Source organism: Acinonyx jubatus, chromosome A2 (assembly GCF_027475565.1).
Source record: "Acinonyx jubatus isolate Ajub_Pintada_27869175 chromosome A2, VMU_Ajub_asm_v1.0, whole genome shotgun sequence".
Taxonomy (NCBI): domain Eukaryota; kingdom Metazoa; phylum Chordata; class Mammalia; order Carnivora; family Felidae; genus Acinonyx; species Acinonyx jubatus.
Genome location: NC_069383.1, coordinates 147,268,417 through 147,295,530, shown reverse-complemented (window position 1 = coordinate 147,295,530; position 27,114 = coordinate 147,268,417). Strand labels below are relative to the sequence as shown.

Genomic DNA, 27,114 nt, shown 5'->3' with positions numbered 1-27,114 from the left:
CCACCAAATAGCCACGAGAGACTGTAGGGCAAAGGGAGAGGGCAGAGATTCAGGTGCTCTGTACTTATGGCCACCTACCCTGAGGGGTAGTGGAGACACAGCCAGGGGGCAGAGTGGGCAAGCTGCTGGGCTTCTGTATGTCTGTAAGGCCTCCTCCCCTGGCAGGCATGGGCAGCGGGAGACATCGTGAGCTGCCTGATCGACCTGGACGATGGCACTCTGTCCTTCTGCCTGTGAGTCTCCTGCCTCTTCCCACAGGCCTGGCCTCTGGGACCTCCCTGAGCTGCCCTCAGCTTCCAAGTCCCTTTAAGGGGGCCAGGCCGACTTTAATAGCCTGAGGGTGGACAGCCGCAACAGAGCCTTACTTACTGGCCTGTTTCGGCTACATCCTTTTTAGCACGGGCTCACAGGCCTTCCCTTCTGCTCCAGGAATGGCGTGTCACTGGGCACCGCTTTTGAGAACTTGTCCAGGGGCCTGGGCATGGCCTACTTCCCAGCCATCAGCCTTTCCTTTAAGGAGTCTGTGGCCTTCAACTTTGGCAGCCGTCCCTTGCGATATCCTTTTGGGAAGAAGTCTGTGGACTGCCTGGAAGCTGTTGAGGAAGCAGGGATGAGGGGCTCCCTGCTCTGGGAGTTCTATGGGCTGGTGGTGGGCCATGGTTGCTGAGGGGAGAGGGGCGAGTACAGCTTAGGTGGGTGCCGGGAGGCACAATTCCTATGGCAACCTTATTAGGTGGGTACCGTGCTGTGTGGAACAGATAAGAATGTGAAGCGGCAGAAGTTGCACCCCACAGAGACAGAGAGCTGTGCCGCAGACCAGGCCTTGTGACTCCACAGCCCTGCCCTGGAGCCTAGGCCCCTCCTTGGGGATCTCAGTGGAGAGGGATGGGTGCATCTGAGCCACAGACCAGGTATTGCTGGCTTAACTCTGTGCCACCTACCCAGTGGCAGGTTACCGGCCCCTGCAGGACCCACCCCGTGCTGACCTGGTGCGGGCGCAGAAGTTGCTGGGCTGCTTCCGGGCAGTGCTCAGCGTGGAGCTGGACCCTGTGGTGAGCCAGGGACTGGGCCGGGTGAGCTGAGGGCCTTCTGCAGCCTTTGACCCCCACTGTCCTTTCTTCCCCACATAGGAAGGCCGGCTGGTGGAGAAGGACAGCTCCGAGTGGCAGTTGCAGGGCCAGCCCACCGTCCTCCTCACGCTGGCCCACATCTTCCATCGCTTTGCACCGCTCCTGGTGAGGGGATGTTTGAGAGGGGAAGAAGTGGGCTGTGGCACAAGTGCTGGTGCTAGGGGCTGGGAAGCCGAGGCGCATGAGGCTCAGCACCGTCACCTGGCAGGGGTCCCATGTGACCAGAGCCCTTAGACCTCAAGGATGTCACTCAGGGAAAGAGGAGATGCTTCCAGCTGAGGATATCAGGGGATGTCCTAGAGAAAAGATTGAGGGGTAATGACATCACTGGCTAAGGGAACTGCATGTGTGAAATGCCAGAGGAGCCCTGGGGCGGCGGCCCTTCTTGTGTCTCAGACCCTGGAAGGGCTCATCTGTGTCTTGGGGTTGCTTGAGGGAACCCAAGACTATACCTGTGGCCTTGGCCCCATGCCAGGGCAGGGGCAGAAGGCCACCACCTCACCAGTGCCCGCCCTTGGTGCAGCGCAAGGTATACCTGGTAGAGGCTGTGCTCATGAGCTTCCTGCGGGGCGTCGTGGAGGCAGGCACCCCTGCACAGGCCCAGTCCATGGTGCGTCAGATCCTCGACCTCCTGTGGCTCTTCATGGAGGTGAGGCTTCGGACTTCAGGCCTCAGGCCAGGATGTCAGGCTCCACCGAGATGGGGGAGGTACAGGGAGGGTTTGGGAAAGGACCCACAGATGGCTGTCCTGGCACCTGCCCTCTGCCAGCTAGGTGTGCAGCCCGGCATCTCTCCCCCAGGACTATGAGGTACAGGATTGCCTCAAGCAATTGATGATGTCCCTGCTGCGGCTTTACCGGTTCTCACCCATCGTCCCAGACCTGAGCCTACAGGTGGGAGCTCCTGCCCCTGCCCCTGGGCCCCCTGGGCCCTAGCCGCCCTCTCTGAGCACCCCATCCCCACAGATCCACTACCTGCGGCTCACCATCGCCATCCTGAGGCATGAGAAGTCGCGCAAGTTTCTGCTTAGCAATGTCCTGTATCCTTTCCTTGCTGCCAGACAGGCCAGACATGTGTCCTCTGGGGTCATTAGGGGCCAAGGAGGGCAGCGTGCCTCTGGCCAGGGGTCCCTAGGGAGGCTCAGAGGCCCAGAGCCATGCAGTATGTGAGTCCTTGTTCCAGGACCCAGCCTTCCCAGCACTCTCTCTACAGAGCAGAGAGGGTAAAGCAAAGGACCCCGGCCAGCTGGCCAGCCTGAGCAGGGATTTCCAGATGGCTGCTGACTCTTGGGCTACGTGGAGGTGTGGAGACGCCACCAGGGCCTGACTGCTGTAGCCAAAGCAGCACCGAACTTTTATCTGAGTCCCACGGCAGGGGTTCCCATGAGATCTTCTTTTGGGACTTGGCTCTTCCTGCTTCCCAACACTGTTGAGGACTGTGCTGCAGGAGGGAGGGTGCTGGTGGGGAAGCCTGTGCTGGTAGCTGTCTTTGTGTGGGGTCTTCAGCCTCCAAGAGTTAGAAACAGCTGGGAGACGGAGAGGCCGCCAGGCCCTCTCTCAGCCTGTTCCCCCCACCATCCTCATGTGTTCCTGTGACAAACCTTTTTAGTACATTTGCTGGGAATCAGGCTTAGTGGACTTGATGGCCACAGCTATTTTTCAGGGCTCATGGTCGAGGGAGACTGGCTTATAGTAGCAATGGTACCTCTAAGGGTAGGAGAATATGGTGGGCATATGGGGAGACAGGTGAGTTCGGAAGAGCTTCCCAGGGAGAACTCGTGAGGGTGTAGGGTACACCCCTTGGTGAGTGGAGCTCTGCCTTGACAACCACCAGCTTCGACGTGCTCCGGTCTGTTGTCTTCTTTTACATCAAGAGCCCTCTGCGAGTGGAGGAGGCTGGCCTACAGGAGCTCATTCCCACTACCTGGTGGCCCCACCGCTCCAGCAGGGAGGTGGGCCGACTGAGATGGGCAGGCAGGGTCACAGGGAGGGCTGACCCAGGGTATCTGAGCCACCTGGCCTTGAGCATGTGAGGCCCCTTCCCCAGCCTGGTCTCTGGCGTGGGAGTAGGGGTTTCCTGTCTGAAGCAGGCCTGGTTAAGTCCTGAGTGAGCTCTGCTGTCTTCCATCCCCTGCTCCTGCCCAGGGCAAAGACAGTAAGGATGTAAAGGATGAGACCGCTGAGGAGCACAGACGGAGGCGTGCCTACGAACGTGGCTGCCAAAGGCTCAAGAAGCGCATCGAAGGTAGCCCCCTGCCCAGGGCACTGAGTAGGGGGAGGACGATTTGTGTGTGTGTGTGTGTGTGTGTGTGTGTGTATCGGGGGCTCTTGGTAGTGACCATGTCTAGATTCAGCTTGGGGAACCCTGAGAGTGGAGCCCTGATCCAAACCTGCTGCCCCTTCCCATCCCTGGGAGCCTGAGAGCAAGGCTCTGCCTGAGGAGAGCTCAGTGTTGTGTTCCCTACCCCACCTCCAGTGGTGGAAGAACTACAGGTCCAGATCCTGAAGCTGCTGCTGAACAATAAAGATGATAATGGGGTAAGTGACTCCCAGACCCCCGCGTGGGTCCCTGGTAGGGATGGGTGCTGGTACTGGGGCCCTGAGACCCAGAGGGCAGGGACTGGCTCGGGTTCCCATAGCAGGGCCCAGGCTAAGGCACAGCACCGAGCCAGTCCACTCCAGGGCCAGCTCCTCACAGCCTCATTTTTCCTTCCCTCAAAGGGGGAAGCTTCTAGGTACATCTTCCTGACCAAGTTCCGAAAGTTTCTACAGGAGAATGCCAGTGGCCGGGGGGTAAGTGTCTACTCGGCCAGCCCACCATGGACACTTGGCTGTGTTGCAGGGTCTGCACCCCAGGCTTCCGGCACCTCTCAGCCTGCTGCATCCCTGCCTAATCTTGCTCTTCCTCTGCTGCCCCGCCCTCTGTGCTCACCCCAGGGTCCTGGGGCAGGCCTTGGATGAGGAGTGAGCAGGCTCTAGGCTGGCACAAATGCATGTCCTGTGCCCTGCAGAATATGCCCATGCTGTGTCCCCCTGAGTACATGGTCTGCTTCTTGCACCGGCTGATATCTGCCCTGCGCTACTACTGGGATGAATACAAGGCTTCGAACCCTCGTGCCTCCTTCAGTGAGGGTGAGTGGGGCCAGGCCTCATCAGAGAGGCTGGGCAGCGCTGTCCTGGTGATAGTGTAGAGTGTGGAGCTGGCGGCAGGGTGGGGGTGGAGCTGTCCCAAGCTTCCTAACAGTTGAGTACTCTCCTGATGGGTGGCTTTTCCACAGGGCAGCAGGAACTCCACTCTGTAGGAGTGCCAAACCCACATTCACTCTGTCCCCACAAGTTCCTGCCCACTACGGCCTCCTCTTCTCGGTCCCAGTCCGTCCAACCCTCTGCAGTCCTTTGTAGGGGACACCAGGGACAGGCCCTGAGGTGTTGGGGGCTATGTTTGTGTGGGACAGGGTCCTCAGGGCCAGTGGGAGCCGTGCCTGCCCTGGATTGGGGATGTCCGTGGGGCTGGGTCAGGGCCCTCTCTGAATGTGACTGCAGACAGAGTGCTCCCTTCATCCCAACTCGTGCAGTCACTGACACTGACCCCAAATGGTCGGGGGTGGGGTGGGAGGGAAGCCATGCTGTTTGCCTGAGCAGGGCAGGTAGGTGGCCAAGGCCAGGGGTCTCCTCTGGGCTAAGCAGCATAGAGCGGTGGCTTCTCAGTGTGTCTTCCTATCTGGCTCACTGCTGGCCCGGCCTCCCAACCCCTCCTTGCAGAGGCCTACGTACCGCCTCAGGTCTTCTATAATGGCAAGGTGGACTACTTTGACCTGCAGCGCCTGGGAGGGCTCCTCTCACACCTTCGGAAGACCCTCAAAGGTACGTGTAGGCTTGTGGGCAGTGGGCAGGGCCGGACCGGGCGAGTGTGTGGCGTACAATCCTCAGCCAGCTCTGCACTGGGTGCAGGGTTACCCTCTGCCCGCCAGAGGGCGCCCGAGTATCTCGACCTGCTCCTCCAGGGAGATGCCCTCTGCCTCAGGTCTTGGGTCCAGCCATCCCTTTCCTTGAGCTCCCTTCCCTTGAGCACCCGCCCCACGGGAAGCCTAGGGGTCCTATAAGGAACTAGGGAGCATATGTGGAGTGACCACGGGATCTTGGTGAGGTCACAGGGGTGAGAGGCGAGCGGGCACAAGTGCTGCCTGAGTGGCTTTCAAGGACGAGCACACGTGGCCACGGCACAGGGCACTACAAGCACAGTGCATGCAAAGGCAGGGATGCTCACAACAGCCTGGTAGGGCCTGGAGACGGAAGGCTGCTGGGGTGCTGGTGAGGAAACTACCAGGCGGGGAGTGGTGGGAAATAAGGCCAGAGTCGCACGGGTAGAGTCTGAGGGCCTTGTGGGGCACAAAGTAGGTGTGGGCTCATTCCAGGGATAGGGGCAGCTTTGGAAGGTCCTGAGGCAGGGGAGTGAGGTCAGGGATCTGCGTGTGATAATGGAGTCAGTACGTGGGCCAAGAGAGGAGATAGAGGGAGGGCAGGAGTGAAGGGGAGGAGTCAAAGATGACCCCAGGCTTCCTGCCCGAGGCTGTGGGGATGGGGCACCGTCAGGAAGGGGGCTGTAGGAGGAGGCTGAGGTGGCAAGTCCGCTATGTTTGAGGACCACAGCCTGGGCTGGAGGCAGAGGTGTTGCTGTTCTACCTCTCACTGACAGCTGAGGGAATGAGCCTACGGTGAGGCCTGTGTGCAAAGTGAGACAAGCAGTGGCCTAGACAGCCCTGGATCTTGTGTCTGTAGGTTAGAAAGTGCTGGGGAGAGAAGTAGGGGACCCTGGAGAGCGTGCAGTCACTGGAAACAGAGGGACCGACAGGAGTGTGATGGGGAACACCTCCTGCTGTTAAGGTCCCTGAGACAAAAGGCCTTGGGGCGCAGTGAAGGCTGGCGTGGAATAAGTGGAGTGCATAGGCAAAGGTGCAGTGGTAAATGTGGGGCCCTGCAAAGCCCCCCACTCAGCCAGTGGTGCTCTCTCGCCATTGTGGGCGGTTCCGTGTGACCCCTGAGCCCCCCACTGGCCTGAGAACCCTCCTGCCATTCCCTGCAGATGACCTTGCCTCCAAGGCCAACATCCTGATCGACCCACTGGAGCTCCAGGCAGCCACCATGGATGACCTGGACGAGGACGAGGAGCCAGCCCCAGCTGCGGCCCAGGTGCCGCGGTAGGGGCAGGCAGGGGGCTTGGTATTGGGCTGTCCCTCTATCATAAGGGCAGGGGTGTCACACGGGGTCACCTCCTTCTCCAGGCAGCAAGGAGCTTCTCACCAGGCAGGTTTCCTTGCTGTAGGTGGAGGCGCGAACCTTCCTGCCATTTCCCAACCCCACAAATCAAGGGAGTCCTACATGGGCCCTGGTCCTGGGGAGCTGAGTGGCGTCTGGCCTCCTCTCTCCTACACAGCGCCCCATGCAGGCTCTGGCCATGGGGGGCGTACTGCCCCTGCCCCGGCCCAGCTGGCTCAGTTCTCCAACCCTGGGCCGAGCTAACCGCTTCCTCAGCACAGCGGCTGTGAGCCTGATGACCCCACGGCGGCCTCTGACCACCTCGGAGAAAGTGAAGGTCCGCACGCTGAGCGCAGAACAGAGGACTCGTGAGGACAGTAGGTGCCAGGCAGGGCCAAGCACATCCATAGTTCCCCACCCTGGGCAAAGCCAAGCTACACCCCCATTCCTTCCCGGTCCTGTGGCCTGGCAATATCTCAAGGGCATGGGAAGTGCACTCTAAGGGCAGGAAATCGATGCTACAGAAATAGTCCTGGAGCTGCAGGCCCTTGCCCTACCCCTGCCCCCGTGTTCTCCCCTGCAAGTCCCTCCTCGGGCCCAGGCAGGGAGAAAGGGCTCCCTTCTCCTACTGTGAGGCCTGTCCTGGCACCACAAGCTTGGGAGAGAGCTGGAATGGCCTACGGCCCTGACCCTCCCCTTCCCCCCACTCCGTAGTTGAGGGCAGTCACTGGAATGAGGGCCTGCTGCTGGGGCGGCCCCCGGAGGAGCCTGAGCAGCCCCTCACGGAGAACTCCCTGCTGGAAGTCCTGGATGGCGCCGTCATGATGTATAATCTCAGCGTTCACCAGCAGCTGGGCAAGGTCTCCCACTGGTGGCCGATGAGCATGTCCTGTGGTCCCACACGTTCAGATGCTTGTGTGTGTGTTGGGGGGGAGGGGCGGATATCTACTCATGACTGCATGTGAATGTGTGCCACGGCAAGACTGATTGCTGCCAGTGATGTGTGGGCCTGACCTGGTTTTGTGGGAGGGGGTTGTCTGGGGCCGAAGGTTGGGAGCTTGGCAGGGCTGGGAGCCAGGCTGGGTCTGGAGAAACCTGAGTGACATGCCTGAGGAGTCACGCTGGACCTGTGGTGTCCGATGCTCTAGATGGTGGGTGTGTCTGATGATGTCAATGAGTATGCAGTGGCTCTGAGGGACACAGAGGACAAGCTCCGGCGGTGCCCCAAGCGGGTAAGACCTAGATGGGCAGGGGGGTTTTCGAGAGGGAGGGCTGTTGCAGAGAGGAGGCTTGCCAGCTCAGGCTTCCCAGGGCAGGCCACAGAGGGACTGTCCTGCCCCTGCTTCTAGGGGCTACACCGGTAGTTTTCCTGTCCCCACCCACCTGACTATGCCACGTCAGTGAGAGCAGGGCTGGCATTAGGGCAGGGCAGGGCTTAAGCCCCATCACTAGCTGCAGCCCGCGCCAAGGTGCCCCTGCCCCCTGCCCGCTAAGTGCTGACGCACACCCACTTTCCTCATCAATTATGAATTCAACTCTGAGTGCTTCCTCGGCCACTTGCAGAGTCAGCAGGAAGCAGGACCTGACTCTCACACTTCCCTGCAGCCCCTCTGCTGTAGCTCTCCTGGCCTGGGGAGTAGGGCGTCCTGTGCCTGGGCTGGACTTCCCCAGCAGGGCCCTTTCCCTGCTGTCTGCAGAGCCCAGGCTTGCCTTTGCAGCCAAGCGAGAGCAGCTACCGGGGCCATGGTCCCAGCCCAGCTAGGGGACATGGCCAGGGGCTCATTGAACCCCAGCTGTGTCTCATTTCCACGCTCTGCACAAACGACCAAGACCCTTCTCTGAGGCCTGCTTGGGCTTGCCAGTGGGTCCTAGGCAGAAGAGGGTTTTGAAGAGTAGAGCTGAGTCTGCCCAACCTTTTGCCTGCTCCAGCCACCAGTGGGGTTCCTACTAGGCTGCCTGGGGCAAGCAGGGTGGGTGTGGGTATGGTGCCATGGCCTGATTGTCTTTCCCCTTGGGTGGCAGAGAAAGGACATCCTTGCAGAGTTGACCAAGAGTCAGAAGGTTTTCTCAGAAAAGCTGGACCACCTGAGTCGCCGTCTTGCCTGGGTCCATGCCACTGTCTACTCCCAGGTGAGTAGGTGTGGGCTTGGCCAGTGACTGCTGCCCTCCCCGAGCTCACTGACTAGTCACAGATGGCCAGGCTGTGCCGGCCTCTCAACGCTCCCTGCCCTCCTGGGCCTCTGCCATGCACATGCCCCCTCTCCGCTCCCTATCCTCCCTACCTCCACCACATGCTATGCCCCCTGAACCTCTCCTGCCCTGTGAGCTTGATTAGATGTCATTGTAGGCATCCCAGGTCCCCTCCAGCTCACAATTCCTCCCTTGCAGGAACAGGGCCTGTCTGTGCCTGTCTCCCCTTCTTCGCTTCCCCTTCCTTCTCTCCTGGGGTGGAGGTGTCCTCTTAGGAGCCTCAGTCTCCTTCACTCTGCACATGCTTCTCTCTGACTCCCCTTCTTCCCTTGAAGCCACAGCCTTGTTTTCTGTTTTGTCATTCACTCATTCGTTGATTCAGTAACATGTGCTCGGAGCCTGGAGTATGCCAGGTACATCTTGATGCTAGGGACACCCAGTCCTGACCCATGTCTGAGCCACGTCTGCCCTCCCAAGGCTGTCAGCCTTGAGCAGTAAACTGAAAGATGGTGCACTCTCTCTGTGACCATGCTTTGACCCTAAGGTCCCGAGCCCTCCAGACTTGCTTCCACTCCCTGCCTGTCCTAGCATCTCTCCCCAGCTAGTGAGCGCCCATGTCAGGACATCCGTCTACCTTCTTAGGCATGCCCTTCCCTCATAACTGGGTGATCAAGGCCCTTGGTGTCCCTACCTCTACCCGCCATCCCCACTTGCTTTTTCTCAGGCTCCTCCCGAGCCCAGACCGCTTCCACCTGTTACTCCTCCTTTCTCTCTTGCTGCAGACCACCTTGCCTCCAGCCCCATGCAGGAGGCTCCTCTCCTCCCTTGACTGGGATTTCATGGCTGTCCACTGGCCTATGCAATCTTTTTTTTAAATGTCTGTTTATTTTTGAGAGAGACAGAACAGAAGTGTTAGTGGGGGAGGGGCAGAGAGAAGGAGACAGAGAATCCCAAGCAGGCTCTGCGCTGTCAGCGCAGAGCCCAACGTGGGGCTCAAACCCACAAACCATGAGAGCATGACCTAAGCTGAAATCAAGAGTCAGATGCTTACCTGACTGAGCCACCCAGGCTCCCCTGGCCTACGCAGTCTTGCTGCCCCTGCCGCACCATCTTGTGAGGAACCTAGCCCTGCCATCTTTATACCTTCTTTTCCTTCCTTTTAAATTGTGATAAAATATGCATCACACAAAATTTGCCATCTTAACCATTTTTTTTAAAGTTTGTTATTTTTGAGAGAAAGAAAGCATGTACACGTGCACTAGAGCAGGGGAGAGGCAGAGAGAGAGGGAAAGAGAGAATCCCAAGCAGGCTCTGTGCTGTCAGCACAGAGCCCTACTCAGGGCTCGAACTCAGTGAACTATGAGATCATGACCTGAGCTGAAATCAAGAGTCAGATGCTTAACTGACCAACCAAGCCACCCAGGTGCCCCTTAGCCATTTTTTTTTTAATTGTGGTAAAATGCATACAATATATTGCTTATTAACTTAGTCATTTTAAATGTATAGTTCAGTGGTGTTAAGGATATTCACATTGTTGTGCAGCCAGTCTCCAGAACCCTTTCATCTTCCCAAACTGAAACTTATCCCCCAACTCCCCATTCCTTCCTCACCTCAGTTCCTGGCACCCACCATTCTACTTTTTGTCTACTTGACTGTTCTGGGGACCTCATATAAGTGGGATCATATAGTATCCTGCTTTGTCACTGGTTTGTTTCATTGGGCATAATGTTCTCACAGCTTTTCACCCATGTTGTAGCACGTATCAGGATTTCCTTCCTCTTTGAGGCCGTATATTCCATTGTATGTATATACCACATTTTGTCCATTCATTCATCAATGGACGTTTGGGTTTCCACTTTTTGGCTATTGTGAATGGTGCTGCTGTGTTCATGGTGTGTACAAATACCTCTTTAAGATTCTGTTTTCAATTCTTTTGCGTATATACGCAGAGGTAGAATTGCTGGATTACATGGTAATTCTATTTCTCATTTTTTGAGGAACTGCCATACAGTGGCTGTACCATTTTACATTCCTGCCAGCAGGGCACAAGAGTTCCAATTTCTTCCCATCCTTGTTGCCACTTGTTACTCTATGTATGTTTTTTTCTTTTTTTGGTAGTGGCCATCCTAATTGATGTGAAGTGGTATCTCATTGTATTTATTTATATATATATGTGTGTGTGTGTGTGTGTATGTATGTATACATTTATTTTATTATTTTTAATATGAAATTTATTGTCAAATTTGTTTCCATACAACACCCAGTGCTCATACCAACAGGTGCCCTCCTCAATGCCCATCACACACCCTCCCCTCCCTCCCACCCCCCATCAACCCTCAGTTTTTAAGAGTCTCTTATGTTTTGGCTCCCTCCCTCTATAACCTTTTGTTTTTTTTTTTTTCCTTCCCCTCCCTCATGGTCTTCTGTTAAATTTCTCATGATCCACATAAGAGTGAAAACATGGTATCTGTCTTTCTCTGTATGACTTATTTCACTTAGCGTAACACTCTCCAGTTCCATCCATGTTGCTACAAAGGGCCACATTTCATTCTTTCTCATTGCCACGTAGTACTCCATTGTGTATATAAACCACAATTTCTTTATCCATTTATCAGTTGATGGACATTTAGGCTCTTTCCATAATTTGGCTATTGTTGAAAGTGCTGCTATAAACATTGGAGTCCAAGTGCCCCTATGCATCAGCATTCCTTTATCCCTTGGGTAAATTCCTAGCAGTGCTATTGCTGGGTCATAGGGTAGTTCTATTTTTAATTTTTTGAGGAACCTCCATGCTGTTTTCCAGAGCGGCTGCACCAGTTTGCATTCCCACCAACAGTGCAAGAGGGTTCCCGTTTCTCCACATCCTCGCCAGCATCTATAGTCTCCTGATTTGTTCATTTTAGCCACTCTGACTGGCGTGAGGTGGTATCTGAGTGTGGTTTTGATTTGTATTTCCCTGATGAGTGACGTTGAGCATCTTTTCATGTGCCTGTTGGCCATCTGGATGTCTTCTTTAGAGAAGTGTCTATTCATGTTTTTGCCCATTTCTTCACTGGATTATTTGTTTTTTGGGTGTGGAGTTTGGTGATCATTGTGGTTTTGATTTGAATTTCCCTGTTGAGTATCTTTTCATGTGCTTATTGGACACATGTATATCTTCTTTGGAGAAATGTCTATTCAAGTGCATTTGCCCATTTTTAATAGGATTGTTTGGTTTTTGTTGTTTTGTAGGAATTATTTATATACATTGGATATTGACTCCTTATCAGATTATGATTTACAGGTATTTTCTCTTCTTCTGTGAGTTGTCCTTCCACTCTGTAGATGGTGTCCTTTGCTGCACAGTTCATTTTGATAAAGTCCAATTTATTTTTTCTTTTTTTGCCTGTGTTTTTGTTGTCACAGCCCAAAAGTCGGTGTTAAATCCAAGGTCATGAAGTCCTCTCCCCATGTTTTCTTCTAAGAGTTTTATAGTTTTAGCTTGTAAGTTTGGGTATTTGATCCATTTTGAGTTAATTTTTGTTTAAGCTATAAGGCAGTGGTCCAACTTTATTCTTTTGCATATGGAAATTCAATTTTCTCAGCACCATTTATTGAAAAGACTGTCCTTTCCTCATTGAATGGTCTTGACAATCCTTGTCAAAAATCCTTTGACCATATTTGTGTGAGTTTATTTCTGGGCTCTCTGGTCTGTATGACTATCTTTATGCCAGTATCACACTATCTTGATTATTGTAGCTTTGCAATAAGTTTTGAAATCAGGAAGTGTAAGATCTCCAGCTTTGTTCTATTTCAAGGTTGTTTTGCCTGTTTGAGTCCCTTGGGACTCCATATGAATTTTAGGATAGATTTTTCTATTTCTGCAAAAAATGCCATTGGGATTTTGATAGGGATTGCATTAAATCTATGCTTTGGTTAGTATTGTCATCTTAACAATATTAAATCTTCTAGTCCTTGAACATGGAATATTTTTCCATTTATTTGTGTCTTTTAAAATTCTGTCAGCAACATTATATAGTTTTCAGTGTACAAGTTTTTCACCTTCTTGGTTATATTTATACCTATTTCATTCTTTTTGATACAAATGTAAGTGGAATTATTTTTCTGATTTCCTTTTTGGATTGTTCATTGCTAGTGTGTAGAAAAACAACTGACTTTTGTGTATGAATTTTATATCCTGCATGTTTCCTGAATTCATTTATTCTAACAGATTTTTTGTGTGTGTGGATTCTTTTTTTTTAATTTTAGTTATTAAGAATTTTTTTTTATGTTTCTTATTTTTGAGAGAGCAATAGGGCGCGAGTGGGGGAGGAGCAGAGAGGGAGACACAGAATCTGAAGCAGGCTCCAGGCTCTGAGCTGTCAGCACAGAGCCTGACGCGGGGCTTGAACCCATGAACCGCAAGATCATGACCTGAGCCCAAGTCAGTTTCTTAACTGACTGAGCCACCCAGGCAGCCCTAATTTTAGTTTTTTAACATACAGTACAATATTGGTTTCAGCAGTAGACTTTAGTGATTCATCACTTACCTACAACACCCAGTGCTCATCACAGCAGGTGCCTTCCTTAATACCTATCACCTATTTAACCCATTCCCCCATCCACCTCCCTCCATCAACCCTCAGTTCTCTATTATTATGAGTCTCTTGTGGTTTGTTTCCCTCTCTTCTCCTTTTTTTCCCTCTCTTCCCTTATGTTCATCTGTTTTGTTTCATAAGTTCCACATATAAGTAAAATCATATGGTATTTGTCTTTCTCTGATTGACTTATTTCGCTTAGCATAATACATTCTAGCTCCATCTACATCATTGCAAATGGCAAGATTTCATTCTTTTTGATGGCTGAGTTATATTCCATTGTAGATATACACCACATCTTCTTTATCCATTCATCAATCGATGAACATTTAGGCTCTCTCCATACTTTGGCTATTGTTGATGATGCTGCTATAAACCTTTGAATCTGTATTCTTGTATCCTTTGGGTAAATACCTACCAGTGCAATTGCTAGATTATAGGGTAGTTCTATTTTTTTGAGGAACCAGCAGTGCAAAAACGTTCCCCTTTCTGCACATCCTTGCCAACACCTGTTGTTTCTTGTTGTTGTTGTTGTTGTTGTTGTTGTTGTTGTTGTTGTTTTTAATGCTTATTTTTGAGAGAGAGAGAGAGCGGGGAGAGGGGCAGAGAGAGAGAGGGAGACAGAGGATCTGAAGTGGGCTCTGTGCTGACAGCAGAAAGCCTGATGTGGGACTCAAACTCATAAACTTCAAGATCATGACCCGAACCAAAGTTGGACACTTAACTGACTGAACCACCCAGGTGCCCCATCTTATGTTGTTAATTTTATCCATTCTGACAGGTGTGAGGTGGTATCTCATCATGGTTTTGATTTGTATTTCCCTGATGACAAGTGATGAGCATTTTTTCTTGTGTCTGTTAGCCATCTGGATGTCTTCTTTGGCAAAGTGTCTATCCATGCCTTCAGCTCATTTTTTAAGTGGGTTATTTGTTGTTTGGGTGTTGAGTTTGATAAGTTTTTTATAGATTTTGAATGCTAGCCCTTTATCTGATATGTCATTTGCAAATATTTTCTCAAATATCTTCTTCTGTAGGCTGCCTTTTATTTTGCTGATTGTTTCCTTCACTGTGCAGAAGCTTTTTATCTTGATGAGGTCCCAATAGTTCATTTTTGCTTTTGTTTCCTTTGCCTCCAGTGATGTGTCTAGTAAGAAGTAGCTGCAGCCGAGGTCAAAGAGGTTTTTGCCTGCTTTCTCCTCTAGGATTTTGGTGGTTTCCTGTCTCACATTTAGGTCTTTCATCATTTTGGTTTTATTTTTGTGTATGGTGTAAGAAAGTGGCCCAGGTTCATTCTTCTGCATGTTGCTGTCCAGTTTTCCTAACCCCATTTGTTGAAGAGACTTTTTTCCACTGGATATTCTTTCCTGCTTTGTCGAATTTTTTGCTAGATTCTTGAGGGTTTTCTACGTATAAGATCACGTCATTTGTGAATGGGGATAATTTTACTCCTTTATTTCCAATTTGGATGACTTTTACTTCTTTTTCTTTCCTAATTGCTCTGGCTAGGACTTCCAGTACTGTGTTGAATAGAAGTAGCAAAAGTGGGCATCTTTGTCGTGTTCCTGATCTTAGAGAAAACGCTTTCAGTTTTTCACCATTGAGTGTGATGTTCTCTGTGGGCTTTTCATAACACAGCCCTTGCTATGTTGAACTGCTTTCTTCTCCATCTTCAGTGCTCACCCTCCTGCCTCCTGCTCATTCACTTTCTCCCATTAGTAAAGAGAACAGTCCGTGATGCCCCTCCCTTGACTCTACATCTGCTTACAGAAACCACTCCCTTCCAACAACCATTCCCCTCTTCCTTGTCTGTATCACAGCTTCTTCATCTTCCCTTCACTCTTGGTCCAACACAGGTTCCTCCACCTCTCTGGAATAGTCTTGCACGGTCCCTCCCAAGCCCCCCGCCCCCTTTGCAGACACATCCCTCCCCCCCCCCCCCCCCCCCCCGCTGCAATGCAGTGGCTCCCTGGGTGCATAGGTTCCATCCCCTCTTTAGACTTGGTCTTCTCTGGCCTTCTGTGGCAGTATGCTCCCAGCAGGCCTTCTGGCTCAGGCCCACCCTCTGACCCCTGCTTGTGTCTTCTCGGGTTTTCAAGTTTGAGGGCACATCAGAGCTGGTGTCAAGTCCAGATGCTCCGACTGTGAGAGATTTGGGTGGTCTGGGCTGGGGCCTGGGACTTTTCTCTGCTCTGCTCGGTGACCCCTCCTGGGCACAGACCATGTGGAACAAGGCCCTTGGCAGGTTTGCTTTCTATGGCCTCTGTTGCATGTAATCATGCTCTTCAACACCACCTCTTTGGGGACATTTTTAGGCACCATATGCTGCACATATCCTAAGCCACATCCCCTCTGCCCTGGACCAGGCCTGCTTCTCTTCCGGTACTTCTGACCTCCACAGAGGTTCCATCACCCCCAGAAATGTGGGCCCTGTTTGGTGCAGCCGGTCCCTTGCCCCCACAGCCCATCGGTGCTTCCCCATTCCTGGCCTTCCAGTCCCTTGTCTGCTGTCTTGGGCCTAGATGAGGCCATGTAGCTTCTTTACTGTCCTGCCCCCACTCGTCCCTGCAGCTCCTTTTGCACTGGGCAGTGCTCCAACTCAGACTTATGGTCACATGACACCTTCTCACTTAAAACCTTGTGTACCTTTACTAATGCAAGCCAGAATTCTGATCTAGGCTGGGGTGTTGCCTCTCCAGGCACAGGGTGCACCCTCTTGCCTATCAAGCATGTGACTGCCCTGCCTGAGCCACTAACGAGGAGGCCTTTCCCGAGCCCCAGACCGTGCCCTGCCCCTTGCAACCCTTTCTACGAATAGCCTAGCAGCACCCCTTGTGCCTCCTATAGGAGAAGATGCTAGATATCTACTGGCTACTACGCGTCTGCCTGCGGACCGTCGAGCATGGCGACCGCACAGGTTCTCTCTTTGCCTTCATGCCTGAGTTCTACTTGAGCGTGGCCATCAACAGCTACAGTGCTCTCAAGAATTACTTTGGCCCCGTGCACAGCATGGAGGAGCTCCCAGGTGACAAAGCCATTCAGGCCGGGAGGGGGCAGGAAAAGGGCCTTTATTGTAAACCCTTAGCAACCCTGTTCTGCACCCTCATGGCCCAGCAGCACACATCCGTGTAGGAAAGAGGGTAGGTAGCCCCTGTTCTCTTTGGTCCTGTGTTAGACAAGCATCTGCAAAAGCCCCGCATGGTGGAGAGCCCTGCCCTGGTATTAGCGGCCACAGAGCCAACAGCTTCTCCTGGATGCTAGGAAGGAAAGAGACAGGATGGAGTGCCGGAGTGGGGGCCCCTCCGCTTTCACTTCCTTCTTGCTGTGGTACGGGAGCTGGTTGGCCTCACACAGACACCCTGGCACTGCACGTGGGATGTGGCAGCCCATGCAAAGGCAGAGTGGCTTGTGTTTGCAGATCGCAGTAAGGGGTGGTGGTACCCTGCTGGAGGCCATACGTAGGAGCTTGGGCTTCTTGCAGACCACTGATTTCAGGCTGGGTTTGGTGGTTTATGTCTGGATCAGGCTGTGGGCTGTCAGGCCCCTGGCCTGTCCCCTGCCCCGTCCCAGGCCTAGGTGCAGGCTTTGTCCTCAGAGGCGGAGCCATGGGTGCCCAAGGGGCTTTGACTGCTGAGCCATCAAGTGTGTGTGCGGAGATGGGTTTGAGCCCAGTCAGGACTCTTGCAGGACCCGTCCTCCCCCACAGTGAGTCTGTGCAATGGCCTCTCACAGTCAGTGAATGCCATGCCCAAAGTCCCTAGATGACAGCTTGGGCCCAGACTGGCCCTTGAAGTCAGCTCTGGAGCCCGCTGCCCAAGCCCACTCACCCTGCCAAGGGATGTGCCTGCCTCTGGAACCCCCGCTCCCAGCCAAGCACTCCTACTGCCCCATCCTGCAGGCTATGAAGAGACTCTGACACGCCTGGCTGCCATCCTTGCCAAACACTTTGCCGATACACGCATCGTGGGCACTGGTGAGGTGCCCTACAAAGGGCTTGGGGATATGGGGATGGGATGGCACTTCTGGCTGGCCGTTTTTTGCAGAATGCCGGCCAGGTGGGCTTGAGGCATGGGGGCCAGGGCTCATGCCAGCTACCTGCTGAGGCACAGCCTGTCCCAACAGACATCCGTGACTCGCTGATGCAGGCCCTGGCTAGCTACGTGTGCTACCCACACTCCCTGCGGGCTGTGGAGCGGATCCCTGAGGAGCAGTGAGTGGGGGTCGGAGCAGGGAGGCGGGCACTCTGACCTGCACAGCACCATGTCTGGCCTCACCCTGTGCCCACCACCCCTTGCCCTTGCAGGCGTATTGCCATGGTAAGGAGCCTCCTGGCTCCCTATGAGCAGCGGCCCTGGGCCCAGACCAACTGGATCCTGGTGCGACTCTGGAGGGTAAGTGTGGTTGGATGGGAAGTGGCTATGGCTGGCTGAAGGGGAGGGTTTCCCTGCCTCCCTGACCCCCACTGACCCTACCCACAGGGCTGTGGCTTTGGGTACCGCTATACACGGCTGCCGCACCTGCTGAAAACCAAGCCAGAGGACGCCAACTTGCCTAGCCTCCAGAGTGAGTGTCCAGGTTGGGTGACCCAATGGCTCTGGCCCACTGCTGTTGGTCTTCTTGGACTCTTCTCGCTTCTCCTGGCCTGTCTCCCGGACTCCTGTTGGGCCCCAGCTCTGCCCCCCGGCATTTCCATTTCCCTGCTTCCTCCCAGTCCAAGGACACTCTGGGACACCTCCCCCTTGCTCCCCTGTCCCATGTGTGTCCTTTGGGCCTGAATGCTGTGCATGGGTCATGGTGAAAAGGGGCAGCATCTTCTCAGGGTGCTGGCAGCTTACTCAGAGTGAGGACTCCGAACCAGCTCCCTGACCTCCAGCCTCATCCTGGCACCATGTCCACCTCCCACTTCAGTGTACTTGAGTCAAGGCAGGGGCACAGACTGGGGCTTGGTCAGGGCCCCAGAGGGTGCCCATAGCGTTCCCAAGAGGAAGGGGAATTTGGTTGGGGGCAGAGGTTGTACTGTCTCTCCAGGGGCCATGGATGGCCCAGCAAAGCCCTGTGAGCCTAAGGACCTTTACCTAGGCCCCTCCTGGGTCCTGGGTTTTCTGCCTTGCAGTCTGCCTGCCATACTCTGCACTCACCCCACTTGGTGGTTTTCCTAGGCCTACGTGATGTCTTTCTGCCTTCATGGGCAGGGTTTTTGCACAAAAGGGTCCCCAGAGACTGAGTGCCTTGTGTGAAGTCACTCATCAAGTCCTTGCCGGTTTTCTTGGATGCACCAGCGGGTGGAACTGAGCTGCAGTTAGAGTGGCAGTGGGACTAGATACTCATCCTGCTGGCTGTAGGAACTATTGATTTGCACGGGGTGGGGGGTGGTGTCCAGCCCGGCTGTGGCTTAAGGGCTCTGGTTACCGCTCCCCGTCAGCCCAGACTTGGCACCCACCACCTCGGACATATGCCAAGGCCAGGCCAAGGGCAGCAGAGGAGAGTAGAGGACGGCAGGGCTCTGACACAGTACGTCTCGGGGATGCTGGTCTTGAAATGAATGAGGAGAGGCCTAGGTCGCCCTGTCTGGGTCTAGCCCTCTCTGAGGGGCATGCAGCTGAGGACTTCTTTGGGGGCAGGCTATGGCTGGGGGGTTGCTCTAGGCCAAAGGGATGGTGTGGGGCCAGGAATAACTTCAGCCTGTGGCTTGCCAGCAGGAGGAGGGACAGATTTAGCCCTAACCCCCAGGCAGCACTGTACCCTGTCTTCCCTGCCTTCATGACCGGAGCATCCTCAGGGAGTCATCTTTTTGTCCTTACACCAATGGCCCAACAAGTCAGGACAGAGGTAGACAGGCAGGAACCACAGACCAGAGTCCCCAGTGATGCCACCGTGTCAATGCCCCTGCAGAGCCCTGCCCCTCCACCCTGCTTCAGCAGCACATGGCAGACCTACTGCGGGAGGGTCCTGATGTGGCACCCAGCTTCCTCAACAGCGTCCTCAACCAGCTCAACTGGGCCTTCTCTGAGTTCATTGGCATGATCCAGGAGGTGGGTCACAGTGGGTCGCATGGGCTGTGGTGTTGCAGAGGACCAGGCATGAACTGCAGTGTGGCCAGGCCACTGACTGCCCACCTGCTGGTGGCTCAGATCCAACAGGCTGCCGAGCGCCTAGAGCGGAACTTTGTGGACAGCCGGCAGCTCAAGGTGTGTGCCACCTGCTTTGACCTCTCGGTCAGCCTGCTGCGTGTCTTGGAGATGACCATCACGCTGGTGCCTGAGATATTCCTGGACTGGGCCCGGCCTACCTCTGAGATGCTGCTGCGGCGTCTCGCACAGGTGTGTCCATCTGGGCAGGGAGGAGGGCCCCTGGGGACCCCCCGGTGGTGAGCCCACCCATCCACTCCACCAATGGGCTCCTGCCCTCACAGCTGCTGAACCAGGTGCTGAACCGGGTGACGGCCGAGAGGAACCTGTTTGACCGCGTGGTCACCCTGCGGCTGCCTGGTGAGGACCCAGTGCCCTGAACCCAACATAGCACAAGCCTTGGTTCCTCTGCTAGGAGTTGTGACGCCTGATTGTCCATTCTGCATTGGGACAGGCAGGCTTGGTACCCTCAGCCTTAGGTCGCCCTTCTGTGGGGAGGACAGGGGGGCTCGCACTAGCCAGGAGGCCTGGATCCCTCTCCAGGATCCCTGGATCCCTCCTTTCCCTTCAGGCCTGGAGAGCGTGGACCACTATCCCATTCTGGTGGCTGTGACAGGCATCCTGGTGCGGCTCCTGGTGCATGGCCCGGCGTCGGGGTAAGTGTTAGGCACCAGGGCCCCATGGGAGCTGGCATGGCTGATGGGGAGTGCACCAGGCAGGGTCTCCCTGCCGCCCGCCGTTTCTTCATCTCTAAAATGGACCTCAGCATCAGGCGTTGAGGCCAGGGGGAGGTCATGAGGTACAAACTGCCTAAACAGGTGGTAGCAGCAGTAGCTCTGAGTAGGAGAATCGGGGACCCCAGCAGAACAGCCGAGCCGCATGGGCATAGCCACTGGCTTGTGGTTATACCTCGGGCATGGGCGGGGTGCTCTCCTGCAACATCCAGCACAGCACTGCTGGGAAGGGGGGCTGAGCGCACACACTGATACTTGTGTTCACGAAGGCTCTGGTGATGAGCGTGTACCACCTTTATTAAGGAACTCCATGAACAACTGGATCCAGGACTTGTAGGAGCCCCCAGCTCAGCACCTACGCAGGAGGGGTTCCCAGGCCCCCCGCCCCCTTCCCTGCCTCCCTGTGGTGGGTGGTAAGAGCATATGAGACCAGGGCACTGCCTCAGCCATTAGACCAAGATCAGTGCCAGACCTTAAGAGGCTTCTACCCTCGAGGGACAGCAAGTTCCGGCTAGGCCCTCCCATCTTGGCCATGCTCGGGCTTTTTACTGCTAAAAAGCTGGGGGCACAGGCCATGTTGCCCCTTACTGCTGTCTTGTGAGCCCATGGGAGAGGCTGTGCTCTCAGAGTGGTCTGTGGCTGCCCCTGACCAGAGGGAGCAGGGCCACTCTGGCTGATGCTCAGGCCAGGCCCCCTGGGGGTCTCTTGAGGAGCCCCACCTGTTTCCTTCCTGCCCAGCAGACTGCATGGAGTTGTGGAGCTTGAAGTAGGTTGGATGTTGGTGCATGTTTCCTCCTTCCACCCTGGGTGGGGGCCTAGGTCTTCCTTTGGAGCCCTTCTCCTCTTCCCCTGTGGGCCCACTCTCTTCCTGTCCCCTTGGGAAGGGGAAGATGGTTATGCTTCAGTACTTCACCACGGCTTGGTAGCTGCCTCGGCCTCTGAGGTGGTGTACCTAGGGCTCTCAGGCAAGGGCTCTTCCAGATGGCCCCAGTTCCAGTCCTCGTGGGACGTGTGGGCACCAGTAGGTCCTGCTAGGGTCTAGGGCCTTTGGGCCCTGTGTTAGAGCAGAGCAGGAGAGAGGGTGGGGCGCCCAGCCCCTCCATTAGTGAGTGGGGCTGCTGTGGTTGAGGTCAAGGCTGTGCAGGAGGCTGGAGGACCAAGCCCAGCGCTCCCACCAGCATCTGGCAGTTGTCAGGGCGGCAGCAGGGAGCAGGGCGAGCAGCGGGTGGCAAGTGGCCTGGCTCTGGGCCCAGGGCAGCCTAGGTCATCACCAGACCTTCAGAGCCTGTGGAGCTAGCAGACTCAGAGCCAGCCTTGAGCCGCAGGCCCACAGGATTGTAGAGATCAAAGTCCTCGGCTACTGCCAGCTGCACACGCCCATTGAGGCCCCTCCTGCCCGGCTCCAGAAAGACCACATGCTTGTGGACACTGGCTTTGCGGCTGGGCACATCCGGTGGTGTGCTGAGCACTGAGGACTGTGCGCTCAGCTCCTGGAGGGGGCTGGGTGCCCGGGGCCAGCGGCGGCAGTGGCAGGTGCGACGGTAGCAGCGGCGGCAGCCCGGGCAGGGTGGCGCAAAAAGGTAGAGCAGCACGAGCACCAGGCCCACAGCGCAGCCCAGCAGGGTGGTGAAGCCTGTGTTGAAAGCCTCGGGCTCAGGGTGTGGGAAATGCACGCTCACGTTGTACTCGTGCGTCTGGTTGTGATGCAGGCGGGGCCCGGCTGCCAGGCACACAAAGACCCCCTCGTGCTGTGGCTGCACATTGCTGATGGCCAAGCTGCCATCAGCCAGCACTGCGATGCTGCCATCTCGGGATCCTGGTGCCACCAGCAGCTCGTGCTGTGGTGACACCCAGGCGATGCGCACAGCTGGGGCACTGGTGTTGCAGTGCAGCCTCAGGGACCGACCCATCTGCACGTGCAGCTGCACTTCGGGCTGCTCTAGGCCCTGAGCCAGGACAGCTGAGCAATTCTCAAAGACACGGCTGTGCTCAAAGAAGCGCACACGGGATGTGGGTACCTTGAAGGCCAGGCACATGTACTCTCGGGCAAAGTCACTCACAGCGCTTAGGCCCCGCTGATGCCAGCGCTGCAGCAGGTGGTAGAGACGGCAGTCACAGGGTAATGGATTGTTGTGCAGGTAAAGGCCGTTCTTAAGAAAGGCTGGCAGTGCAGCCAGGTCAGGTACTGGGATGCGTCCCAGGCGGTTGGAGGAGAGATCCAGAGTACGTAGGTGGGTCGTGCCCAGACCGTGCAGGTGGTCAAAAGAGAAGGAGGAGAGTTCGTTGCAGCCCAGGTAGAGGCGGCTGAGTGCGCCCAGGCCATGGAAGGCGTGCTCATCCAAGTGCGCTAAGCGGTTATTGAACAGAAGCAGCCTCTCCAGCGCCCCCAACCCTTCGAGGTCGTGGCGGCCAAGCGCCCGCAGCGCGTTAGATGATAAATCGAGTAGCCGCAGGCCGCTGGCGTTGGTGAAGACTCCGTGACCTAGCACGTCCAGTTCGTTGTGGCCTAGGCGCAGGGCGCGCAGCCGGGAGAGTGGCGCCAGCCAGCCGGGGCGGAGGCGCTGGAGCGCGTTGTGGCTCAGGTCGAGGTCCGCAGCAGCGGCAGGCAACGCAGCCGGCACGTCCTGCAACCCCAGGCCCGCGCAGCTCAGCAGGTCAGCGGCGCACACACATCTGTAGGGGCAGTTATGGGGTGCAGAGGGCAAAAAGCCCTCTGAGCCCAGACTGCCCACCCCGACGCGCGGCATGCACAGCAGTGCGCCCAGCAGCACCAGCCAGGCCATGGTGGTGACTGCCGGGGGTGGAATGGGGCAGTTCTGTGTGGGGCGCGGCTCCAGGACTCACCCACTTCTGCTGGATGTGGGCTCCACCCCACACGCCATCCGCCCCTGCTTCCCGGGGTCCAGGTCGGGACTTGGGGCCGAGCTCCACTCTGCACTCCCTCCTCCGGCTTCCCCAGCTCTCCGGGTGCTTCCCCGATCGGCTTCTAAATACTCTCCTGGAGGAGGGCGGGGCCTCGGCCTCCCATTGGCCCCAGGCCGGAGGGGGTGGGGCACCCCCTCCCCCCCCCAACCTCGACCTAGGTCCCAGGGTGGCCGCCAGAGGGGGCGCGAGTCCGTCTCTGATATCCCAGTCTGTTCTTAGCCTATGGCTTTCCCCGGTGCCTGTCTTCCCGGGAATAGTAGCAGGGAAACCTGGGAGGCACACCTTTAAGCTGCTAGTGCTATTTATTTGTTTTCTTTGGAGTTAGTGTATATTAGGGGGTAGGTAGGGTTTCAGTATCTGCTAGTCACCCATTTAAACTGGTACAAGGGCTGTATGGTTCTTACTGGAACCCAGCACTGGGCGGGGAGGGTAGGGGGTGTGGCAGTGTGAGCAGCAGGGAGATGAGGTGGGACAGAGGCAATTCAGGTGGGCTGAATTGTCCCCCCCCCCCCCCAATAGGTATCGTTTTCAGATAGGCCCAACCTTCTGACTACCCTTGCACCCTCTCCCACCCAGGACAGAAAGAGCCACGTCAGTGCTCCTGGCTGATCCCTGCTTCCAGCTCCGCTCTATATGCTATCTCCTGGGGCAGCCAGAGCCTCCTGCCCCTGGCACTGTCCCGCCTGCCCCTGACCGGAAGCGCTTCTCCCTACAGAGCTGTGAGTGGGCCAGGGGTGGGTCAGGGAAGAGGGATCCGGGACTGGCCTAGGTGAGAAGTCTCCAGAAGAGCAAATTCCCAAGTTGTGGTATTTAAGAGGCACTGGGTCCTAGGGCCACGTTGGGTCTGACAACTGCCACCAACCCCCAGACACAGATTACATCAGCGTTGAGGAGCTGGCCCAGGTGGAACAGATGCTGGCACACCTGACTTCTGCGTCGGCCCAGGCAGCAGCTGCCTCCCTGGTGAGTGGGAGCCACTGCACACACGTCCACACCACCCAAACACACGTTAGCACAAATGTGCATACCACACACGTGTGGCATGTGTCCTTGTCTGGGTATCTGACCCCAGCCCACCCTGCACTCTGCAGCCCACCAGCGAGGAGGATCTCTGCCCCATCTGCTATGCTCACCCCATTTCTGCCGTGTTCCAGCCCTGTGGCCACAAGTCCTGCAAGTAAGTGGGCCCCATTGGTGCAGGGGGCTGGGGAAGCAGCAGGGATACACAGACCCTCCTCCTCCTCCCGTTGTAGAGCCTGCATCAACCAGCATCTGATGAACAACAAGGATTGCTTCTTCTGCAAAGCCACCATCGTGTCTGTAGAGGACTGGGAGAAGGCAGCCAGTACCAGTACCACTTCCTCGGCAGCCTAACCCACACAGCAGCAGCCTCCACCCTTGAACTCAGACCCAGGTTGGGCCCTATTTATGAGCTCCTCTTGCCCTATTCCCCATGTCCTCCCCCATCCCCGCCATGTCCAACCTCTTTGTCTGAGTGTAACCTCATTGGCGGGAACCCAGCCGTGTCCTAATTGTGCCTGAGCTTGACTTTCAGTCAGGGCCACAGTGAACATTAAATTATTATTCCATACAGCCCTGGCCCGGACCTTCTTGAGGGAGTAGGCTTTGTAGAGGATGCCCAGCAAGGATCCTGCCAGATTATGTCCACAAGAGAGGGCAGGTGTCCAACAGCTTCAGCCTTGTCTAGTCCTCTGAGATAACGGCGAGTCCAGGGCCTTTTGATGTGTCAAGCCAGAGCTCCCCATGCCAGTAGGGAAATGGAGATTCAGCCAGCCCCATGGTATCCCCTCACATGATGATGCGTGGTTCCGGCACCGACTCGCCAATAGACTTGTGGGGCAGCACACTGGCCCCGTTGAGGTAGAGCTCGTCGTTAACTATGACGTCCTCACCCAGCACTGTCACGTTCTCCATGCGCACCTCGAGGGAGGGGGCAGGCCTGGTCAGCAAGGCAGGCACATTCCCTGCCCCTCTCCCCATCTGGCCCAGCCCACAGGCTTACCCACTGGCCCACGCGGCAGCGCCAGCCCACAATGCAGGACTCGAGCCAGGAGTGGGATCGGATGTGGGCGTCTCGCAGCACTGTGCATCGCCGGATGCACACACCATCCTCCACTACCACGCCAGGACCCAGACTCACGTTGGGGCCGATGCTGCAGTTCTGGCCAATGCGGGCACTTGGGTCCTAAGGACAATGAGGGAAATACAAGTGAATCACTTGTCTCCCGAGATGAAGTCGGGGGGTGGAGGGGGTGGGGGTGGGGAGTTCGGGGAGGACGTGGGTTTACGATGGGCTGGGCAGGGGCCTTACCACCAGCACATTGCCCACAATGCCAGGGCCTGAGCACAGTTGCTCAGGCTGCTTCTGTCGCAGGGACTGTAGGAAGAGGCACATGCCAGTGAGAAAATCCTTGGGCTGCCCTATGTCCATCCAGAAGCCTGTTGGGAGGAAATGCATCAGGGGGCTCAGCCCAGCCACACCCCACCCCCAGCCTGTGGCCTCCCTGCCTCACCCTGCAGCTCCATGGCATATAGCTGCCCCTCCGTGGCCATGACAGGAAAGATCTCCTTCTCAATGGATGTAGGTTGCAGCTGTGGGAGTGGGCAACTCGTGAGCAGGGTCAGGGGGGTGGGGGCCTGCCCTGCCCCAGCCCACCCAGCAGCTGGCTTCTACACACCTGGATGCGCCGCAGCACTGCAGGGTTCAGAACGTACATGCCTGCGTTGATCTTGTTGGACACAAACACCTGCGGCTTCTCCACGAACCGGTGAATGCGGCCTGTGTCAGCCTCACATACCACCACACCATACTTAGAGGGTTCCTCCACTTTGGTCACCTGAGTAGAGGGGGACCTCAGGCCCAATCCAGTGTGCCTGAGCCTTGATATGCTATGCATACTGTCCTAAATCTCCGGGGCTGTGCCCCAAATGCTTAAAGACACATACTGCACAGCCCTGCACCCACAACACAAGCAGATAGTTAAGGGCCGCAGACTGGAAGAGACTGGGCATCGGGGCAGGAGTGTCAGAGAAGAAAGACCTGATCCCTTACCAGGATGGAGCCCTCCTGGCCATGGTGCCGGTGGAACTGCACCATGGCTTGGAAGGGGAAATCGCAGATCACATCACTGTTGAGAACGAAGAAAGGATCTGCAGTCTCAGAGAGCAAGTCACGGGCCAGTGCCAAGGGCCCAGCTAGGAGAGAGGTGCAGGTCACCATCTTTCTAGGGGTTTGAACCTTTGGAACCAGGCTCAGCATACCCCATCCACGCTGAGTCTCCCCCTTCTCAGACCCTAAACCCCAAAGGAACCTTCCTGTCTTTACTGACCTGTGCCTAAAGGCTCTTCTTCGTGAGACATGGAGATTCGGATTCCCAGCTGAAAGGGATAAGCCGCCTGTCAGGTTCCTCCCAACAGGATGGGTGGTTGCGCGGGGAGCAAAGAAAAAGGTCAAGAGTCCGAGCCTCACCCTCTGCTCCTGCGCCTTCATTTCCTTCTCCAGCACCTGAGACATGTAGCTCACCGCCAAAATCACGTGGTCTACGCCTGCCTGTTGGACAAAACAGCGCCGGCCGACAGAAGGTCTCAGCCAGAAGGCACGGGCATTCACGATCTAGTCCCTCGTCCCGCCAGGTCCCACCACGACACCGACCCCGGGTCTTACCGCGGCCAGCGCCTCCACTTGGTGCAGCAAGATGGGCTTATTGCAGAAATCCACCAGTGGCTTCGGGATGCTCAGCGTCAGCGGCCGCAGACGCGTCCCATAGCCGCCCACCAAGATCAGTGCCTTCATCGCGCCTGCGGGCGGCCGGAGAGTGAGTCCCTGACTCCGAAGCGTCCGCGGCCCGGCCCGCCCGGCCGAGCCCTGCCGCGAACTCCCGCCGCAGCCCGAGCCCTTCACCTGCCAGACTGACCCACTCTGGCTCTGCCTTGGCCGCCCAGTCCGCCCTGACGCCTACCGGGGACCGCACACAGAAAGAAGCGACGCCAGACGGAGAGCTGCTGGCCCGGAACTCAGGCCGGACCTAGGCGGGGGGGTGACGTTGGCCCGAGCCGGCCAATCGGCTGCCGTATACGTGGCACGGACGCCGACGTCGGAGCGCCGGGGCGCGGCGTTCTGGCAGACGTAGCCAATGAGAGCCCGAGCACGCCGAGCT

General features: G+C 56.0%; 3 protein-coding genes across 15 annotated transcripts in view; 1 reads left to right on the top strand and 2 right to left on the bottom strand.

The window, feature by feature from the left end:
- RNF123 (ring finger protein 123) overlaps positions 1-24,529 on the top strand; it is a 31,041-nt gene extending 6,512 nt beyond the window's left edge. For 4 of the 11 annotated variants that reach the window (XM_053219357.1, XM_053219354.1, XM_053219355.1 and 1 more), the window contains exons 9-37: positions 166-233; positions 430-555; positions 938-1,052; positions 1,131-1,235; positions 1,606-1,779; positions 1,931-2,023; positions 2,096-2,169; positions 2,964-3,081; positions 3,275-3,374; positions 3,606-3,667; positions 3,851-3,922; positions 4,141-4,261; positions 4,892-4,993; positions 6,213-6,319; positions 6,564-6,762; positions 7,100-7,245; positions 7,534-7,617; positions 8,408-8,515; positions 15,997-16,174; positions 17,048-17,122; positions 17,272-17,359; positions 17,453-17,540; positions 17,628-17,712; positions 19,042-19,181; positions 19,281-19,469; positions 19,562-19,637; positions 19,849-19,933; positions 23,513-23,655; positions 23,805-24,529. In XM_053219357.1, coding sequence (XP_053075332.1) covers positions 166-233; positions 430-555; positions 938-1,052; positions 1,131-1,235; positions 1,606-1,779; positions 1,931-2,023; positions 2,096-2,169; positions 2,964-3,081; positions 3,275-3,374; positions 3,606-3,667; positions 3,851-3,922; positions 4,141-4,261; positions 4,892-4,993; positions 6,213-6,319; positions 6,564-6,762; positions 7,100-7,245; positions 7,534-7,617; positions 8,408-8,515; positions 15,997-16,174; positions 17,048-17,122; positions 17,272-17,359; positions 17,453-17,540; positions 17,628-17,712; positions 19,042-19,181; positions 19,281-19,469; positions 19,562-19,637; positions 19,849-19,933; positions 23,513-23,655; positions 23,805-24,310 — 3,627 coding nt within the window. In that variant the 3' untranslated portion in view covers positions 24,311-24,529. Of the gene's footprint in view, positions 1-165; positions 234-429; positions 556-937; positions 1,053-1,130; positions 1,236-1,605; positions 1,780-1,930; positions 2,024-2,095; positions 2,170-2,963; positions 3,082-3,274; positions 3,375-3,605; positions 3,668-3,850; positions 3,923-4,140; positions 4,262-4,891; positions 4,994-6,212; positions 6,328-6,563; positions 6,763-7,099; positions 7,246-7,533; positions 7,618-8,407; positions 8,516-15,996; positions 16,175-17,047; positions 17,123-17,271; positions 17,360-17,452; positions 17,541-17,627; positions 17,713-19,041; positions 19,182-19,280; positions 19,470-19,561; positions 19,638-19,848; positions 19,934-23,512; positions 23,656-23,767 lie in introns of all 11 variants that reach the window. The other 7 variants (XM_027038729.2, XM_053219361.1, XR_008297145.1 and 4 more) reach the window with 7 other exon arrangements.
- Positions 20,379-23,518, bottom strand: AMIGO3 (adhesion molecule with Ig like domain 3). Of its 2 annotated transcripts, XM_053219369.1 has the most exons (2): positions 22,856-23,518; positions 20,379-22,684 (listed from the first exon to the last, which is right to left on the bottom strand). In XM_053219369.1, the coding sequence occupies exons 1-2, from the start codon at positions 22,891-22,893 to the stop codon at positions 21,271-21,273; spliced, it is 1,452 nt and encodes a 483-aa protein (XP_053075344.1). In that variant the 5' UTR covers positions 22,894-23,518; the 3' UTR covers positions 20,379-21,270. The 2 variants fall into 2 exon arrangements, with proteins under 2 accessions (XP_053075344.1, XP_014932554.2); XM_015077068.3 differs by having other exon boundaries at positions 20,382-23,518.
- On the bottom strand, positions 24,499-27,055 carry GMPPB (GDP-mannose pyrophosphorylase B). Of its 2 annotated transcripts, none has more exons than XM_053219372.1 (10): positions 26,917-27,055; positions 26,622-26,755; positions 26,427-26,507; positions 26,287-26,335; positions 26,010-26,152; positions 25,636-25,794; positions 25,471-25,549; positions 25,269-25,396; positions 24,960-25,142; positions 24,499-24,877 (listed from the first exon to the last, which is right to left on the bottom strand). In XM_053219372.1, the coding sequence occupies exons 2-10, from the start codon at positions 26,748-26,750 to the stop codon at positions 24,746-24,748; spliced, it is 1,083 nt and encodes a 360-aa protein (XP_053075347.1). In that variant the 5' UTR covers positions 26,751-26,755; positions 26,917-27,055; the 3' UTR covers positions 24,499-24,745. The 2 variants fall into 2 exon arrangements, with proteins under 2 accessions (XP_053075347.1, XP_053075346.1); XM_053219371.1 differs by having other exon boundaries at positions 26,872-27,011.
- Between the last annotated feature and the right edge of the window lie 59 nt (positions 27,056-27,114).